This window comes from Odontesthes bonariensis, chromosome 7 (assembly GCF_027942865.1).
Source record: "Odontesthes bonariensis isolate fOdoBon6 chromosome 7, fOdoBon6.hap1, whole genome shotgun sequence".
NCBI classification, from domain to species: domain Eukaryota; kingdom Metazoa; phylum Chordata; class Actinopteri; order Atheriniformes; family Atherinopsidae; genus Odontesthes; species Odontesthes bonariensis.
This window is the reverse complement of record NC_134512.1, coordinates 33,238,756-33,258,975: the sequence shown is the minus strand read 5'-3', so window position 1 is coordinate 33,258,975 and position 20,220 is coordinate 33,238,756. Positions and strand designations below refer to the sequence as shown.

Sequence of the window (20,220 nt, the reverse complement as noted above, 5' to 3'; positions counted from 1 at the left end):
TATTGTTGCTGAGCAACATAACGTTATTAGATATTTGGTTTAGAAATCTTTGAGCCTCTGGTGATATTCTTGTGTATTCCCAATAAAGTTAATAACTCTCTCCCCCCATCTCTTCTCTTCTACATGTGTATGTTTTTCTTTTCATGAACCCCAGATCTTTTCACCCTCTCATGCCTGTAAAATGTGCTTCCAGTATATTATTCATGGACCTCTACACTCTCATACCCTTTAAACTCAGCCATTGTGTCATTAGCTGGGGTATTTCCATGGCAAGAACCTTTCCAGGACTCAGGGTCTTTTAATGGGTCTTTGTCTCGGCCCCCTCTATTCCAACCACTGGAACAAGCTGCTAAAAATAGCTATGAGGGGCAGGGAAATAGCACATTTCTGAATGGTGGTGTATTCCCAGCGTTATTTCCACCTTTCCGTTTTAGCCATCTCAAGTTTAATATCCACAATAGCGAATAAACGCTGCCAACAAGTTGTGCCACAGTTGTAAACACAATATTCAAGCTAAGACTTTTATTTTCAGAGCTCCAAAATATATTAGAAGACAGATCTTAGATTATATTTAAATAAGAAAGCCAAAAATAATGTAGACATGCGTAACATTAGAAGATTCCAAGGGACTGGAGCTGACAACACTTCCTCTTGTATCTACTGCTGAGTGAGAAGACACAGCATGCAATGCGAAATGTGGTGCTTGTGTGAGCTCCTAAATTAGAGGTTTCTCTGAATGTGGGAAGAAAGCAGTGAAATCAGAGCATTAAAGTGTTAATCCCTGATCTGTCTCACAGATAAGACACAAATAAGAAAACCCAAAAACCCAACATAAATATAGAACATGGATACACTTTGAATCAATACAGCTGCGGCGCACTTTCTTGTTTGTAGGTTGATCTGATGTGTGGGGCCGAGCGTTATGTCCATAAAGGCAGCGGCGGCAGCTTCTGATTTAGAGCAGTAAAATGCATATCTCCGATAGTTTTACAGCGTTTATGCTCTAAAGCACAAATAAAAATGCCCAACAAGCCACACAAAGGTGGAAGATGGGCAGATTTTGAGGCCTGTCTTGACTCAGCGTGGCAGTGCCGAGACACTGGCGAACACAGATGGTGTGGAGCGACAGACTTCGGCGGATTTAATTAGCCTAATCTACACTGAACCTCGGACTTCATTGGAAATATTTTAGCTCCTGGGAAAAACAGCCTCATGACATTTAAGTTGTGGGTGCTGTTGGTCGAAATGCAGCGATTGTTTCTTATTGACCCACTGCTGTTGCCTCATACTGAGGTCATTGCTGGGCTCTCCAGACAAAGGTCGACTTTACAAACAAGTGTTTAATAAGATGGGCCCAGGCTCTCTGACACTGGCAGGCATTAAACTCCACAAAAAACAATCACGCTGTTATTATTATTATTTTACTCTGTTTAATCTGCTGGCAATAATTGCACAACCTGAAGGTTGAATCACCTTTTAGGTATTAAAAGATCAGCTGAAATGACGTCAGTATGGCTGCTTTTATATTTTTTGGGGGCTTTTAAAATGGGATCAGTTGTGATTCTGTGTAACTAAACTGATCATGTGCAGAGTGAAAGTCCATCCATCCATTTTCTATTCCTGCTTCATCCTGTTCAGAGGGCTGGAACCTGCCCCAGCTGCCACAGGGCATTAGCCACAGTGGTGCACGAGCGACTTCACAGGGCTTCACCAGCCAGTAGTGGCAGCATTAACAAAGAAACCCCCCTCTATGTTAACACAAATGCAACAAAATTAGGCAAACATAGTCAAGCTGGTGGTGGTGTTTTGTTAGCTAAATGTTGTCATCAGTGCGCTGATGCACTCCATATGAGACCATTATCATCATTAAAAGTGATGGAGAGACATCAAGCTTATAATGTGCATGCAGTAACGGCAGTGATGCAATGATGAGGTATCGGATCAACTACTTCATGACAGTTAATAACGATGTGTTGCTGCATCTTGACCTCATTCACATTCAACATCCACATGTTGAACAGTTTTTATTTTTTATTTCACCACCGATAAAGAGGAAGGAGGAAGGATGGAGCAGGAAGGATGGAGGATGGAGGAGGAAGGATGGAGGAGGAAAGATGGAGGATGGAGGAGGAAGGATGGAGGATGGAGGAGGAAGGGTGGAGGAGGAAAGATGGAGGATGGAGGAGGAAGGATGGAGGATGGAGGAGGAAGGGTGGAGGAGGGAGGAGAAAGGATGGAGGAGGAAGGATGGAGGAGGAAAGATGGAGGATGGAGGAGGAAAGATGGAGGAGGAAGGATGGAGGATGGAGGAGGAAGGATGGAGGAGGAAAGATGGAGGATGGAGGAGGAAGGATGGAGGAGGAAGGATGGAGGATGGAGGAGGAAGGATGGAGGAGGAAGGATGGAGGATGGAGGAGGAAGGATGGAGGAGGAAGGGTGGAGGATGGATGGAGGAGGGAGTAGGAAGGATGGAGGAGGAAGGATGGAAGAGGAAGGGTGGAGGAGGAGGAATAATGGAGGAGGAAGGGTGGAGGAGGAAAGGTGGAGGAGGAGGAATAATGGAGGAGGAAGGGTGGAGGAGGAAAGATGGAGGATGGAGGGGGAAGGATGGAGGAAGAAGGATGGAGGATGGAGGAGGAAGGGTGGAGGAGGAAGGATGGAGGATGGAGGAGGAAGGATGGAGGAGGATGGTGTTAGGCCGCTGACTGGATTGACACAGAATCAAGACTCATTCGAGAACATTTTCTACAGTTTTTCCACTTTTATACTTCACTCTCGCTTGTGACTCCTCATTTTTCCAGCTGGTTCCTGTTGGGTTATTAGTGAGGGCTCAGACACTATGATAATGTATAGTTGCTGTCGCATTATTGCCATAAAACAACAGTCTACATATCTGTAACATACATGTGTGCTGTGTTTTGCACATGTGGACAAACATTATAAGTTTCTTATGAGACTGAGATGTTTTTTTCCAACACAAACATCCTACATCTTTTATCCTACATCTAAAGCTTACATGTTGGATGAAACACTTTAAAATAATAACGGTTACTCTCTTTGTTATATTTACAGTGGTTTATTTCAGGTTAATGAACTGTAGGTTTCCTGATACGAGCAGAAATAACCTGCCGTTACTGTATCTTGTGCTTTTCCCTGACTGGTGTCAGTCCTGCTCTGGGATGAGTGAAATGGGCTTTTGTGGCAGGAGGACTGAGGTATCCTATCATCACAGATGATGCCAACAACCACAGGCATCATCATCAGAGAAAAAGCAAAAGTGAAACTAACAAATAGACCAAACCAACAAGTAGCAGGTCCCCTGACAGCCAAGTTCAGCTGCTACAGTGTTCACGAGTGCTGTGATGATGTATAGAGTCAATAATAAGCAATAAAATGAAGTAGAAAAGCACTTAGAACATTAAGCAGCGATTCAGGGAGCAGTGTGGCCTTAAGGCAGAGAGGAGAGCTGTCGTGTGTTTGTGTTTGACTTCCAAGGGTTAGTCACATACATTAAATGAATCCTGTTTTTATATATTTTCATTAAGTTTTGATGTATTATAAACCACCTTATAGAGCTGTGAAATTAATCAAATTTAGATTTTGATGATGACGAAAACAGTGGAAGCAAAATACGATTAATTCATTTAAAATGTGAATTAATTAAATAAAAATTTTGCTTATATGTAAGTAAAGTTGTCATGTTCAAAATGGTTGATGTTCTCAAATTAAAAATCTTGCTTTCAATATCAGTCAAAATAATTCCTATTTTGATTTTTGCCATAGTCATGCAGCCCCACTATCTTACAGTATATAACGCACAAGAAGCTGAAGTAACTTACTTAAATATTTAGTTACAAACCAAATAGAAGTCAATCAGCAGAATAATAGTGAATACGATCTGTGGTTGTTCCGTAATGAAGAGCTAAATTGAGCTTGTTGGCTGGACATCTGTTGGAGGACGATCAGAAAAGAAAAATAAACACGTCTTGGGAACTCGTGGCTAAAGAAATCAGAGTTTTTTCTTCCTTGAACAAAAGCTTCAAAAGTCAGAAGATGAGTGCCTATCAACCAAGACATTCCCTTTTACAACCCGCCCAATACTGTTGCTTCGTCAAGAGCCCCTCTGTGTCAGTTTGAAACATACGGGCGCGTCTCCACGGTCACTTTCCAATGCACTGGGAACTGTTCTATGGCTGCATGTTGCCATAGTGACGTACCAGCTGTGCCAATGATAAACATCAGGAATGCACAATTCGGTGGTTTCCATTTATTCCTGGATAAAGTTGAGTTTAAATGAGTGAATTAAACACGTGGAGCTGGCAGTGATATTTAAGTTTCAATCTCTCTTTCTGTCAGTGTTCAGTTCAAATAAGCCTTTCACGATGATCAGCCAGCCTAAAGCGTGTTGTCTGTTTAGGCAGCAGCTCATCAAAGGGATATTTAGTCCAAATCAATAAAAGCAGCCAACTGTACATCAGTTCACTTTAGGGTTTCAAGCTTGATTTGCTTCAGAGGGAAGGAGAACTCTGCCAAGACTTCTATCAGGACAATCCAGTGAAACTGGTGGAAAATCCGCCTCTGATTCTCTTCCAGTGATGTGTTCCTAGCGGCGAAGCATGCACGCTTTAACCAACCAGGTGGCCTCATCCAGAATAAATAATGTGTCAGATAATCTAAATAGTGTTAATGATAGCATCACTCTTCATTCATTTGAGGAGTTGTCTAATTATTGAGAGTTTATAGAGTGTATAAGTGTTTAAAAGCCTCACAGACACTAAATTTGAGCATAATTAAGGATTTAATTACGTCTTTATTCTCTCTATTCTCTTTGTAATATTTTGGAAAAAAATCTGTGAAACTGAAACATTTTATTCATGTAAATTTTTACAAGTGCTCACAAATTGGTTACAACTGAATTGGGTAGGATATATGTTAATAACGTCCTTTTTACTCATACTTTACAAAAAAATGTATGTAGTGTTACCCATCGCTTTGTCAGTTTTCTGTCCAAGAACAACTGACTTATAGGAGTTAGAGAGTTGGGTAATGTCTTGTTTTTGCTTGAAAGTAATTAAGTAAAGATTTATTCAAATTTTGCAACATTAAGTTTCCAACGGCTTAACAGTTAAAGCAATCCAACCAGATTTACTACCACAGAACACTACACCCTTAATTCTTCTGCCACAGCTGTCAGGTGTATTATACTATTTTGTCATCTTACAGTAATTAAAGTATCTACAACATAAGTAACTTACAGTTATAAAGTATTCATATGATAAACGTGCAGTAATACCGACAATAAAAAGTGTATTTGGATGTCATGTTGGATTTTTTTTCCCCCTCAAATGTCGAATTATACAGAGCTAATTTAAAGTTAGTCGTAGTCTTTGATATGTCCTTAAGGTTTATGGAGAAATGACCCTGGATCCAGTCACGTCTCTGCTGTAAATCAACACGATAACTGCTGGTTCTGGATGAACTACAGCAAAGTTAAGCTTTCTATTAATACGCTTCACATTTGAGGTTTATTACAATGTAAATGTTTCAACATCGAAATACGTTGAGATGGTAGATTGTTTAGTTAGAGGTCATCAAAAGCAGAAACTGTTGTGGAGAAAAAAGTAGTCGGACTCAACTTTGCAGCCTCTTATGGGGAATTTATTGATCAGGACGACACAGAAACATGTTCATGGCAGCATGCACAGAAATTCCCAATGACCTCAGTTTGTGAGGTCTTCTTATACCTCTTGATATCATTCTGTGCGTATGTGGCCCAAACTCAATCTCTTTCTGGCACCTGCTGTCTGAAAGTGCTGCTACATCTTCGTCATTGTCTAGACCAGGGATGTCTAAAGTCGGTCCTCGAGGGGCCGCTGCAGGTTTTAGATGTTTTCCTGCTTCAACACACGTGATTCAGATCATTAATGTCACGTTCATGGGTTTTTTTCACATGTTTTTGGTTTTGTTTATCATGCTTAGTCACATCTTAGTTTAAGTCCATGGCTGTGTTCGAAACCACATACTTCTCCTACTACTCATACTACTCATACTGACTTTTTTTCCCGAATGCATACTAGATTCGCCGAAATGTTGGGTATGCATCATGAGGTTACTACTCATACCCAAACTACCCAAGATGCAACGTAACTTGACGTTGCCGATCGTCATTTCCTGTCAAAACGGCAGTTTCAAGCTAGCTACAACGAGGGTAGGTTCACTTCCTGTTTTCAAAACTAAAGCGCCTTTTTTATCGTAATGGCTTTCCCTATGATAAAAGGCAACAGGTATTTTATTTTGTGAAAATAACTGGAAGTGCGTTGCTAACTGCGGCTAGCTTTAGTAGCACCGAATTTGTCGGATCAAAATTGCCGGTAGCCGGTATTTTGTCAGATTTTCAACACGTTGGGGTTCTAAACGACTACTTTCTCGCCTGAAAATGTTTCAAATGTTGCTAAAGTTTACAGAGTTTAGAGCTTAAGCGAAACCAGCTTCAGGCCGACTGATTTCGGCTCGGGGAGGAGCGAAATGCATTGTGGGTAAACGCTCTGCATACTGTCTGATCGATGAGTATGCACTATGCAAGTATGTAGTATGTAGTTTCGAATACAGCCCATGTTAAGTTAAGTTTGCCATTGCCTTTTTTCTCACTTCCCATGCCATATTATTAGTTTCACTCACGTCACCTGTTTGTCATTTCCCCAGCTGCACTCATTTGGCAATCTCTCAGTTCACTATTTAGTTTCCATGCTCCCCTTTCATTTTGTGAATTTGTTCCCTGCATTCACCTTTCATGCCACGCCACAGTTAAGTACCTTTCTTGTTTATTCTAAGCCATAGCCATAGTCATGTTTTGTTTTCGTCAGTTTAGTTTTTGGTGTCTGGCTCAGCCGCGCTTTTTGTTAAAACTTTGTTTGTAAAATAAACCAAGCTTGCTTTTCTCACTTCTGGAGTCTGCATCCGTGTCCTACCAACCCACCCTATCTGACAATTAAGCATCATTAGCAGGCTTGTGCAGAACTTAACAATTGGTTGAAGAGATCCATTTCATCTGAATCAGGTGTGTTGAAGCAGGGAAACATGTAAAACCTGCAGGACAGCGGCCCTCGAGGACCGGATGTGGACATCGCTGGTCAAGACAGAATTCATTCTGGTCCTAAACAATATGTGGTTCGAGCAGTGTCAAGGCCCTGCTCTCTTTACCATCTTTAGCATGATAACCAATCAAGTGAACATTATCTTTGAAAAGAGGTTAAAAATTAAAAGTATGACAAGAGAAAGCACTTGAGATAACACCTCAGCACCTGAGATAACACCTCAGTCAACAGTGGTTTGGATTCCTTTACAATTATATGTCGTCACACAGCAGGCAGGCTTAATGCTTTCTAACCCCAAAATAATGGAATGCTTCCAGGCGGACTGGAAGCATTGATCTGTTAGTGATTATATTGCTTTATTGACCAGTTCTGCTTTGACTTGCATCCCAAACGGTGTGTCAAACTCTACACTTATACAAGTTATTCCTTTATGCACGCTCGTAAAAAACAAGCACCCCCACCGCAGACACTTACACTCATCAAAACCTCCCCGACCTTTTTTAATTATAATTGTCGACTTCCTTCAGTGAGGAGTCAGCTTACTGATTAACAGAATCCAATTAACTGGCACCGGCTCTGCAGAGTGTGGGCCTTGCCGTCTTGATTGCACCCTGCAAAAGGAATCAAAAAGCAGAGACGCCCAGTGGCTTTAGAAAAGCTCTAAATGAGGTAAATGGCTGAAACTGCACAGTTATCTGGGTTACTTTACCCATTTTTATCAATCAAAATGATCAATGAAAGAGCAACAGTGTTTTTTTTCTAAATTTAAATACATAAGAGGGAAGTCAGCCTTGAATGTAAACATGTTATTATGAGTAGAAAATACTGACATTCTGAGCTGTTGTATAATTTAGATACAAAAAGCTGTGCCAGCTGAGAACACTGTACATGGACACACGCTGCAGTTTGTGTCTTAAATGAATTAATCACAGCTTGTTCTCAGCAGGGCTGCACACGAGAAATGTTTACCTTTCTCATTTCACAAAACATAGCGCTGACTGCGCTCCGATTCTAACGAGCATATAATGCGGAGCCAAATGTTCAGACACAGTTAGGCTTTTCCTGATCGAATCCCCCTGCATTGAATATAAAACAGAGAATGAATGTGATGTAACAAACTGATGAAAAATGAATCCAACTATTGAAACTATAATTTGACATTTTCTTTTTAATGTGATGTAATCTCTATGATGCAGTATGCACCTGTGTATTATCAGTTGCACTTATTTTGGGTTTCAGATAACCACATCTATAGATAAAATACTCTTTTTGTAAACATCTATAATAAAATCATTTAAACTCCATTTATAAACATGTCACTCCCTATTATCACGCCAATTCGGATCAACTCTACAAATAATTTGAACCTCTTTTCTGTCTTTTTTTTTTTTCTTCCACCTGAATAGAATAATTACCATAAGACCTTTTCACACAAAGAATGTCTCAGCACACAACACAGCCTGACGTACCTTCATGTTCTCTATATAAGAGCAGACCAATTAACATTTTTCATCATTCATGGAGAAGGAGGCGTAAAGCTCTTCCAACATTTGTGATATTAAAATCCAACTCCAGTGGTTAGCAATCCCCTAAAAACCGCGTTCCTCAAAATTGCATATATCCCCTTTTTTCCCTAATGAAATAAATGAGGATTTAGCTACAGATATACTAATGTGACCACGCCCGTGGCCACTAGCAGTAGCCCCAGCAGCTGAGGGCAGATCTATAAACCTGCAAACTAAATCATTGTTGGATCACAGAGCAGAACTGTTGCCGCGGCGCTGCATGGGTCCCGACATGTTCAGTTCCTGTTAACCGTGATGTCATTGGCTTTGACACCTGATGTGTGATGGACATCAGGACAAAAACCGTGAATTAGATGGGCGAAAACAATGGATGCATCCATGTTCGCAGCCATGTTGAGGAGGCCAATGATTGTTGTTGCCATGGAGACCATTAAGCACTCTAATCTCTTCATCTTGTGCCATTTAATTACAGGGTCTATATCACAGATGTAGGTGACATTATCATTGCCTGTTCAGCATATACTGTATGTATAAATAGCACCGATGTACAGTGAAGCTTTCGAAGTGTCTTCTCAGTTGTTCAACATATTTTTGGCTAAGAATTTTAAAGATGAATGAAACCTATAAATGAGTAAGGAGTGCAAACGTTGCATAAATTGAGTTATTCCTTCTCTTGTTTTTCTCTCTATTTCAGCCTTTGAGGCACCCTAGGTTGTGTGTTTGCATGACAGATGCTATAAAAGTTGAGTTTATTTCAGTTGATTTTATATTTTATAATGCTAAAGTCCTGTAAGCTACTTAGGAAAGCTGAACAGAAAAATAAATAAATAAATTCCCTCGAACTTCCAGGACTGAAACTTAATGGCATCCATAAATTAGCTCATCTCTCATTGGCTTAAGCACTTCCTGCATTACCATTAGGGGGAAGCTCTCAGCTCTGCTCGGCAGACAGGACAAATAAGCATTGCAAAGGAAACTGCGGCCCAATACAAAACTCAACATAAATGTGATATGCAGAATGCTAAAAATGCAGGACATGCTTTTGTGGCACAATCTCATTAGTGTACAGCTGCTTGGACATTGTGGTCGGCTGGTGTATTACTGGTATTACTGGTGTTGGCATATTATGGAATCTGCTAAAAAATTCAGACATTTCTTTTTTCTGTCGAATCAGATTCAGAATGACGAGCAGCACAGAAAAAGGCAGAGAGATAGATACAGAGAACACTGTCATCTCTGAGCATCTTACCTCAGCAGACCATCTCAGCCAAGGTTTTAGAGGATTTTCTGAAAGGCTGCATCCCGAGAAGGAGGAATCAGCGAGCATTATCTGTCTGAATCTACACCGTGCTATTACCCAGCAGTCACAGGGAGAAACCCCTACTCTGCTAATGGAGATGGAGAGAAGTCATGCTTGTCAACATATTGCATATCTTCCATCGAGATGTAAAGAGATCAATAATCACCTTTAAAAGAGAGGATGTAATTTTTTATCAGAAGTGATTTGTTTCCCAACACAAACCTTGTAGAGGCCCCATTTTCTCATTGTTTGCCTCTGAGGTCTCAGGATCACGCTGATCAACTGTAAATAGCTGCTTTGTGTTGCTACTCACTTCTTTGTCATCACGTTTCTTTCAACCGTGCACAATCCTGAGAAATACACTGGAGTAAACTATTGTGTGTGGCCAAAATGCACGAGTGTGGAATCTGGTGTGTGAGTAGTCACAGTTTGTTGTGATTGTGTTGACTCGATTCATGCGTAGCACACCATGGCATCCTGCATATAGACCGCCTGGAACGCAGCCCTCCATGTGGGCATTATGGAAGCCTCGGTTAACTCGGGTTATAGTTGGTTGCAGAAGCACACAGGGACAACTGCAGGCCCAGCAGTCCCATAGTTATTCCTATTATCATGCCTTTGTAGGATAACTCTGCAGTACAGGTGCTGCACACTTGCTCACTATTCATAAAGTCAGTGTGATCACAGCTAATTGCCAAGTACACAGCCTTCCAATGAGAGCCTCACGTACGCCCTCTGGTGACATTCACATCACGCAGACCCCACCAGAATCTGACACATTCGTGGAAGTATAACAGTTTTATAACAGAAGCAGCAACTCGTGTGTCTCGCCTATAGCTGTCCACATGTAAGCCAACAACTGAGTGTAAGCGTTCCTTCAGGGTTTCTGTTAAGTGTCGGAGGAGCAATGGGAAAAGTCCACACATGTAGAGGCAACCAAGTCTCACTGCAAAGCTTGAGTCTTGATCACGCACATGATTTCCTGTTTTTTCATGCTACCAGACATAGAATAACTGGTAAAGTGAAAAAGTCACACATTTAATGTTGAATCATATTGGCAACAACCTCCACCATTGGACATTGGAGGGATTCGGGGATGGTGTCAGGACTGGGTGGGTTGGTAGGATACGGATGTGGACTCCAGAAGTGAGAAAAGCATGTGGAGCCCATAAGGTTTAAATCTGGGCTGCAGATAAGGGTCCCAAGTGGGTTTGTCTGCAATTTCCACGGTGGCCCCACCTGTGTTTTCCCATATGGGTTTCAAGTTGCTGTGTGGCTTTAGTTGGACTTTGCATTTAGCCAATTTGAATGTGAACATCCTTTTACTTTGTGTGATGTGTTTATCTGTATTGCCTTTGGAATAATTTAAGGCTTAGGGTAACCCTAACCCCTAACCCTTCAAGTTGCACTTTGAAACCCATATGGGCAAACACAGGTGAGGCCACCGTGGAAACTGCGGACAAACCCACTTGGGATCCTTATCTGCAGCCCAAATTTAAACCTTATGGGCCCCACATGGACATGCTGGCAAAGTGTGGCTGAGCCGGATAACAAGACCATTCTGTGGAATAAATACATGAATATTTTTTAAAGAACAAAACAAAACAAAAGACTTGACATGAAGGACACTTAACTTTATCGTGGCTTGACGTGGTAAGGGAGAGGTGATATCGGGGAAAAGGATTTCACAAAAAGAAAGGGGAGCCTGGAAACTAAATAGGGCACTGGGAGTGATTGGTTACTGAGTGCAGCTGGGGACAATGACAAACAGGTGATGTGAGTGAAACTAATGAGCAAACAGAAACTGTGGGGAAGACAATGGTAAACTAAATACAAGACATGGCTAAAACGTGAACTCAAAAACCAAAACATAAACAACCTAAAACATGATAAAACATAAAACTAAAAACATGGGGAAAATCCCATGGGCGTGACAGATGGAGCGCCACACGACTTTCCTAACCGAACAAGTTCGACGCCGGTCTGAAGGAGCTTTAGTTGAGATATCATTCTTGGATTCATTGCTTTCTCATGCTGTCAGGAGCCATTTTGTTGTTTTGACTTTTACTAATCAAATGGTCAAGGTTTGTAATAACGTACCACATAAGAGAAGTCTTTTTGTTGGATTACTGGCAGGAAACACCGTCCTTCTCTGCTAAAAGTATAAAATGTGTTGGACCCAGTAAACATATAGTACGTCCTACTGAAATGCATGAAAAAGTACAGAATTTATGTTCATCAGCTCAAATAACAAGTTTCATGTGTTTCCAAGATTTAAAAGCTTATAACAAACATAGAAAACAATACACACATTTCTAATTAGAAACATGAATTTGTTATCAGTCCTAAACTCTAATTACTCTCTGTTGCTGACGAATGTTTTGTCGTTTTTTAGAACTTAATCATAAAGTTGTCACTTTTGTGTAATTATTGATATGCTCAGAAAATTTGTTTTTTTCCCTCAGCGAGACAATGCTTTACCTTTTCCTTCTCATTTAGCATTCTAGATAAACACAGTCTGTCCTCCCTGGAGCTCTGCTGTAGGTTTGTCTGTGCCAGCATTTTTTAATCAGAAAATTTGTGTTCTCCATTCACTGAGCTCCTGCCTTTACTCTGTAGATGTGTCGGTGAGCCTGTTGTCCCTGCTGGTGACCACCTGTGGTTTGGCTCTGTTCAGCGTCTCCCTCTTTGTCTCATGGAAGCTGTGCTGGGTGCCGCTCAGTGGTCGTTTCCTCCCAGACGTCCTCAAAGGGGCGCACTTCCTGGGAGGAGACCAACAGCCTGTCCTCACAGAGGTAAGAAGGAAGTACGACTCGGCATCTGAATGGCGAGAAGCTTATGGTGGAATTGTGAAAATGATTTTAGTAGTAAAAATCAGCATAGAACAAGGTAAAAATAGAATACTGAAATAATTTTACAGTTTTGTTGAGCACTTTAAACAAACCTAAATACCCCATAATGATCGGCTGTGAGAATATTTTTTATCTTTTCTGTACATATTATGCAGCGGTGCTTGAATGTGCTTTATTTCTGTATAAATATGACAAGAAAATAACATTTTCACAAAAAGAAGTAAAGTAAACAAATGACACAAACTGTAGACTTATTATTATTAAGACTTTGAGTGGGTCACAGTCTTGGTAGACAATTAGTTCTCTCTTGAGACAGAATTCACTGACAAATGGTCGGACATTTTAGAATTCCCCTGTAGGAATTCATCTTATTCAGAATTCATTGATTAATGAATGAATGCAAGCCATCCTGGCCCAGATGCAGCAAACTATGCCCAAACCATGATACTGCGACCGCCATGTTTCACAGATGGGATTAAGCTCCTATGCTGGAATGCATCATTTTCCTAAACTCAGCAGATATGCAAAGTTATTTCTCCCTGCAACCCTGCCATGCACATCATTGTTGTTTAGTGTTTCCCTGATTAGACTCAGGTAGATTTACATTAGGCAATCCTTCGCCAGTCTTTAGCTGCTTAGAAGTTACTAGTTGTGACCTCACAGATGATCATGTGTTTATGTTGTGTAAATCAGATTCAGATCAATTCCTGCGTAGGTGCCAGTCCTCTCACGACCCTGAACTGGATTAAGCGTGTATAGAAAATGGATGGATGAATGGATAAATTCCCGTGCTTTATCTAAAACAAGACTCACATGTGATTGCTATCTCAATGATTTGAAACAACTGACCTTGATTTACCTGCTAATCCTCGAGTTTTGTTTACTTTTGTCATACACAGGTACCGGATTTTGGCTAATTCCCTACATTATATAAATTATCTTGTGTAATATTTTAGAGTTATTTGTTTAAGTGGGTTCTATTTATATGGTCAAGCCTCCTGGAAAATATATTTTTTGTTTCTAGATACCAGAAATTAATGACATATGGAGCTTCTGTAAGGGTTAGATAGGTAGGTATTTACTATTTTAAAATCCACTCACACAGTGACGGCATACTTAATTTCCTAGCAACTGAGCTGGTATTTAGCGCCAATAACAAGTACTATAAACCAGAGGTTGCAAAATTGACCAATATTGAATGGAACAGATCAACATTTAAGGAAAAGTAATTGTTCACTGCTGGTTGTCTCAAAAGATCACATTGATGACAAGTAGAAGTTACATGGTGCTGCACCATGTAACTACTGTTATTGCTTCAAGTCTTTGCCAGTTGAAAATGACTGTTTCAAAAGTGATATTTCTTTAAAAATATATCCAATAACATAAATATTATCATGTGTTTTTCAGGTGGACGGGGAGGAAAGAGAGTACAGCGAGGATGGCTACATGAAGGAGCCTTCAGGCCCCCCACCGGCTGTTCCAGAGTCAGGCCTGAAGATAAGCCACACGTCGCCTGACATTCCGCTGGAAACCCAGACCAAGGTGGAGAAAAACCATGTTCACACTTTGGCCAGGGACAGGGTTCAGAGACAGATTACTGAGCCAACATCATCTGTGCGGTCAGTACACATCAGTGCCTGAAGGTTCTGTTCAGTTTTTGGGTTTTTTTTGGGGGGGGGTTAGGTACAGATGGGCATATATTTCCCCCAAGTATGTGGCTTCAAAGATATGTTATCAGGAAGTTTAGGGAATGCAGGTGCCTGTGCAGGAGCCTGGCAGCAACAATGATTCATGTTTGGAGAACACTGATTGTAAGATTGTTTGATGACATTAAACGACTATCTTACAGGCACAACTCCATCCGTCGTCAGATGAACTTGTCCAATCCTGACTTCAATCCTGCCCAGTTTCAGCGCCAAGACTCTCTCTCTGGTTTGGGCCGGATCAAACCAGAACTGTACAAACAGAGGTCAGTGGATGCAGAGGACGGCCGCCGGACCGACAGCTGCGGCCGGCTTAACTTCATCTTGAAATTTGACTTTGACCTGGAGCAGCTGATCGTGAAGATCCACAGGGCCCAGGACCTTCCCGCCAAGGACTTCTCAGGGACCTCTGACCCTTATGTCAAGATCTACCTGCTGCCTGACCGTAAGACCAAGCACCAGACCAAGGTGCACCGCAAGACTCTCAACCCGGTCTTCGATGAGGTGTTCCTTTTTCCCGTGGCATACGCCGAGCTGTCAAGCCGTAAACTGCACTTCAGCGTCTATGACTTTGACCGGTTCTCCCGACATGATTTGATTGGCCAAGTGGTGGTGGACAACTTCCTGGATCTGGCTGACTTTCCCCGGGAAACGAAACTGTGCCGGGATATACAATATGTGACCTCGGTGAGAGCTTAATTCAATTTCTTTGATTTCTATCCCTATCTGCCTATCCCTACCTTTCTCTTCTTTGACATATCTACACCACTTTGTTAATAGTGGGTCAGTGGGGCTTGTATGGTGGTTTTGGTTAGCGCTGTCACCTCACAGGAAGAGGGTTTCTGGTTCAAAACTGGGCCGGGTGTGTGGGTGTGTGAGGTTTGCATGTTGTCTCTGTGCATGCTTCCTCCCACCGTCCAAAAACATGCATGTTAGGTTAATTGGTTATTCTAAATTGCAGAGATGGGGACTCAAGTCACTGTGACTTGGACTCAAGTCGACTCGAGTTGCTGTTTTGATGACTTGTGCCTTGACTTGACATAAAATAAAAGACTTGAGACTCGACTCGGACTTGGAAGTTAAAGACTCGGCACTTGACTTGACTTGAGACACGATGACTTGAATGACTTGAGCGTTAAGCATCTAGCACAACTTCGAACTTTGTTCGTCATTTGAAGATCCATTCTGACCAGTAAGTGCTCGTCAAATTAGCTAATATTATCCTGTTAGCCTAGTCGGTAGTTAGCTAACGTTAGCTTGATATGATACGGGGTGGACAGGTTGGACACATTGGCCAATGATGTTTACTGACAGTTACTTATATCTTGTCTTTTCACTTTATTAAGATCAGATTCTGCAGGTAAAATTTCAATAATAAGGTGACTTGACTTTGACTTGACTTGCCCAAGAAAAAATTTACTTGGGACTTACTTGAGACTTGCACATGTGTGACTTGGTCCCATCTCTGCTAAATTGAGTCTAGGAGTGAGTGTGAGACTACACGGTTGTATGTCTCTTTGTGGCCCTGTGATGGATCGGCGACCCGTCCAGGGTGTACCCTGCTTCTCGCCTAATGGCAGCTGGGACAGGCTCCCACAACCCTGAATTGGAGAAACTGGATGATATCTAAATGGCCAGAATGAAAGTGTGTTTCATCGTAAATAGATCTGCAGTGCTGCTAAACCTTGAGCACTGTCCAAACCTAAAACCAAAATCTTTTGGAGAAAATCTGCATAAACAATCAAAAAGAGCAAAAGGTTTAATAAATTCTTACAACAGCAAAGGGAAAATATATCAGCAGACTTGTATCTCATTTTCCCTCCAAGTGGGACTCATATGCAGTTTTGAGAGGCAGAGACATAGAAATATACTTAGACACCGTTAATGTTTGATGAAAGCAGTAGGAAACACTTGGGGGTGGTGACCCAGATCTACACTGACATAAGACCGGGGTTGGCTTGACAGAGATACAGCGACACTGTCTACATTATGTTATACACTTGGATAAATCTATTGTACTGTAAGCTAGATCTTCCGGCCAAGAAATCCCTCATAATTTGGCTTCCTTGTTGAGTGAGGATTGCAGTTTGGTGTCACTTGATTTGAGACAGAAACTCAAATCATGTGCAAACAGTGTGACAATATTGAATGATCATAAGCACATTTATACGTATTCAGTTAATGGGAAAAGCAGGCTCTGATTAACTTCCCCGACTGGTTTGACGTCAGTGATGTCACAGTTTTTGGGACAGCTGCTCCACGACCACATACAAGCATTGCTCTGTTACGTACAGAAACTCGGTAACCCAGAATGATATACATTTTTAAAAAGCTTTGGAATTTCTCAAAGCTCTTACAGGGTTTTTACAGAGTTTTATTTTATTCATCTTAAGTTTCTTTCTGCCAAACCCATACACTTCCACCTTTGGTCGCACATAAGTGTTATTTTCTGCTGCTGAAAATGCTCTAGATTTGACACGTGGCTGTCATTTGATGTGTTCATTTCTTCAGCCATTGGAAAGATCAACTCCCCTGTTTCTGATTTATTTAACAAGTAAATGCACATCTGAGCACAATGATATTTAAAAGTGCAGATGCTTAATTAAGGTAGACAACCCAGCCAAGGATGAGGAGTTAGCTTTACCAGAAATGAAGTGTCAGTAAACAATTAACACAAAGAAGTGAGGTCAGCACTCCAGACTATTATTTAAGCATCCATTTAGTTTCCTGCGCTTCGTCTGTGTTGAAATGGTCGTACAGAGGGATTAAAACAGCTACATTTGTCATGGTGAGAAGAACTCTGTTCTGGTTCTGGGCAGGTTGAATTGGGTTGGCTTCATCTATGTGTTTCTTCCCTTTCACCACAAAAATGTGAACAATCAGATGCACATTTGAAAATGAATCAAGGTGGACTGCTCATGCTTTATTTTCTGCATGGATTGGCACAGTTTAATAGTTCTCGGACAAAATCCTCTAATTCTTTCTCTCCTAATGACATCCCTTGTAGTTTCAGATGTACTCTGTAACACACTAAGCTAACATGGTATAATGCAAAACATTATACCGGCCAGACAGCATTTATGTCTTCTAAAAGTAACATTAATCTCAAACCATGTCATGACTTAAAATAGTTGAACACATGGCAGGCAGTAGGTGAACCCAATTTTGAAAAGATGCACGCAACACACTCATAAAGGAGTTTTTTTCTTTCTTTCCGATGTGCAGACTAGTCCTGTTTATACAGAAAATATAGAATGTGATTTAATCTGTGGACTTCAGGTTCCCACTGTCATTTTTAATTCAGATTTAGAAGATGCAAATAAGAAATTGTGAATAAAAAAACTTCTACTAATAGGTAAAAAAAAATGTTTCAACACTTATTTGAACTTGATCATTACAGGGGATGGAAATAACTTTGGAAATCACGTCTGACATGGCAACGAAGCTGTTTTCAGCCAACATTTTCCCAGATATGATCATTCATATCACATATATTCCCAGAGACAAAAGTAATTCCTGAAGAAGAACTTTCTCCATTGTCCTTGTGTGGATATATCCCCTCCTCCAGGTTCGTTTTTCATTCGAACAACTTCTTCTTCTACTAATTTATAACATAGCTTATACTTTCACCCTCTTGAGAGACTCCAGTCTACTTTATTCACTTTCCTATGGCTTTTCCATAGATCGCTTCATGTTTGCTTTGCTACTGATGGAATGGTGTGTGAATGTGTGTCAATGAGTAGAAAGCACGTAGTTATAGACAAAGACGTGCTGTATGAGTGTGAGTGAATGGGTAAATGTGGCATGTAGTGGTCAGTTTGACTAGAAAAGTGCTTTACAATTACAGTCCATTTACCATTCATACACTGTAGCTGATGGAGTGACATTGTCAGGCGTGCTACTTCTACCCAGAATGACACATGTACCCGTGCACATACACATCGATTCTACGACTTATCAGCTCAGAGGACCAAAATCCAATAGTGTCACTCTGAGATGAAAAAAGGCAGGTTTGGTTGCAGATCTTCAGCCCTACAAACAAGTATTTACCAGACTGAGTGAGAAAGTTGTACGATTGGTATGTTTGTGTTGAAGCTTGAGCTTCGGCTCAATTCACTCATTTTTTATCTTTTTTGCTAAAGAACCTAACAGCATTCTGTGAAACAACCAGAAAAGCCATAATATTTCTCCGGCTGCCTTGGTGTAATGATTGAGCACAAGTGGCCTCTTTTTATTCCCTTAATCATCAAAGCTGTTATACACACCATTGATTTGAATGGGTTTGTTCACAAATTCCAATATAAACGCATCATCTGAGCTGTTCAGACACTAAATTTCAGAGTGCCCAGATAGGGTAGAATTTACTGATTTGGTGGGCAAATACCTTTTACAGCATTTCAGTTCTTTCAGTCACAGCATGTAACAACAGGAGAGATTGGCTGCTTCCTCAGGCTGAGCTGGAACACACAAACATAAAGGACTGAGCACAATAAGAAGAAGCAAAAAGGAGGATGGAAGGATGAGAGTGAAAAGGAGAGAGGAAGAAAGAGAGGGGCAAGAGGGGTGATAAGAGGGAAAACACATATTTTTCATGTTCTACCCTGACATGTACTGGAGCTTAAGTAAAGCGCGAGCACCTCAAATTTGTAACGTATTACAGTCTTTAACATTAATCGCAGTAATTGTTACCATAAGCACTCATAGAAAAATATCATGCAATGGAGTCTATGTTTAAACCATCAATATTTTCAACTTCTTTAGGTGAGTTTGAGTATATAATTATCGGTTATAATATACCTTCTTCAGTGCAGATGAACCAGGAAAAGAGACTAAACTGAGAGAAGCAAAAACAACTGACAGTAAATAGAAAAAGAGTCTTAATCATCAAAGCAAGTACAACCGGCATTAGTGGGAACGAAATTAAATAGGCTGACATTTCTGATCGAATTAACAGAAACACAATTCAAGCATCACAGACCGCTGCTTTACACAACGCAGACATAAAACGATATGTTGCTTGGAAACGAGGTGATGGTAGGCGCTCTCCGAAGGCAACCAATCTCCTGTTCCCTCAAATCCTGCTTCACACGTGAAAGGCAAATAAAAAAAACAAAAAAAACGACTGACCAGAGTCGCATGAACCAAATCTAATGTGGTGAGGTAACCATAGGAACAGCAGGTTGATCAAACCACACCTGAGCAATTTGAGAGTGTGTTTTCAGGCAGTAACGATGTATCCGTGTAATAAAGTAATCTAATTATGTTCTTTTCATTCATAAGACCACAAACATTTCAAATTCCCTTCCACTGAAATCAAGCTTTAAACCCTACATAGCCATGCGATGTTTTTTTTAAATGTGTGATGACATATATCATGAGCAAAATCTGCACTGAGTTCTGCACTCAAAAGTCAAGGTCAAACAGCCCCTTTGTTCCACATAGAGGGCTGGAAGAACCAGTCCTGCCTACTTACAGCATGGGACTGTACAGCCATTATGCATGAGCTGTGAGAAATTGATGAAATGTGAAGCTTGCAAGCTACGAGGAGAAGTTAACTGAGAGCTTGTGGGGGGAAGCCCCTAGCCACCGCTTGCTGGGGGAGATTTTTCAGATTACTCAAAGATCCTTTTTCAGTGAATAAGAAACAAGGTGTGGAGACGTTATAAGTAACTGCTGGAGTGGGACTTTAAGAGATGCTGACGTTACTGTAGAGTCTGTACAATATAATTGTGATAATAACACGGC

At 40.9% G+C, this 20,220-nt stretch overlaps 1 protein-coding gene across 1 annotated transcript in view; it reads left to right on the top strand.

Annotated features, from left to right (window-relative positions):
- Nucleotides 1-20,220, top strand: part of syt9b (synaptotagmin IXb) — a 57,618-nt gene that overhangs the window by 10,182 nt on the left and 27,216 nt on the right. Inside the window, exons 2-4 of the mRNA XM_075470605.1 lie at nucleotides 12,540-12,715; nucleotides 14,180-14,391; nucleotides 14,622-15,162. Coding sequence (XP_075326720.1) covers nucleotides 12,540-12,715; nucleotides 14,180-14,391; nucleotides 14,622-15,162 — 929 coding nt within the window. The remainder of the gene's footprint in view (nucleotides 1-12,539; nucleotides 12,716-14,179; nucleotides 14,392-14,621; nucleotides 15,163-20,220) is intronic.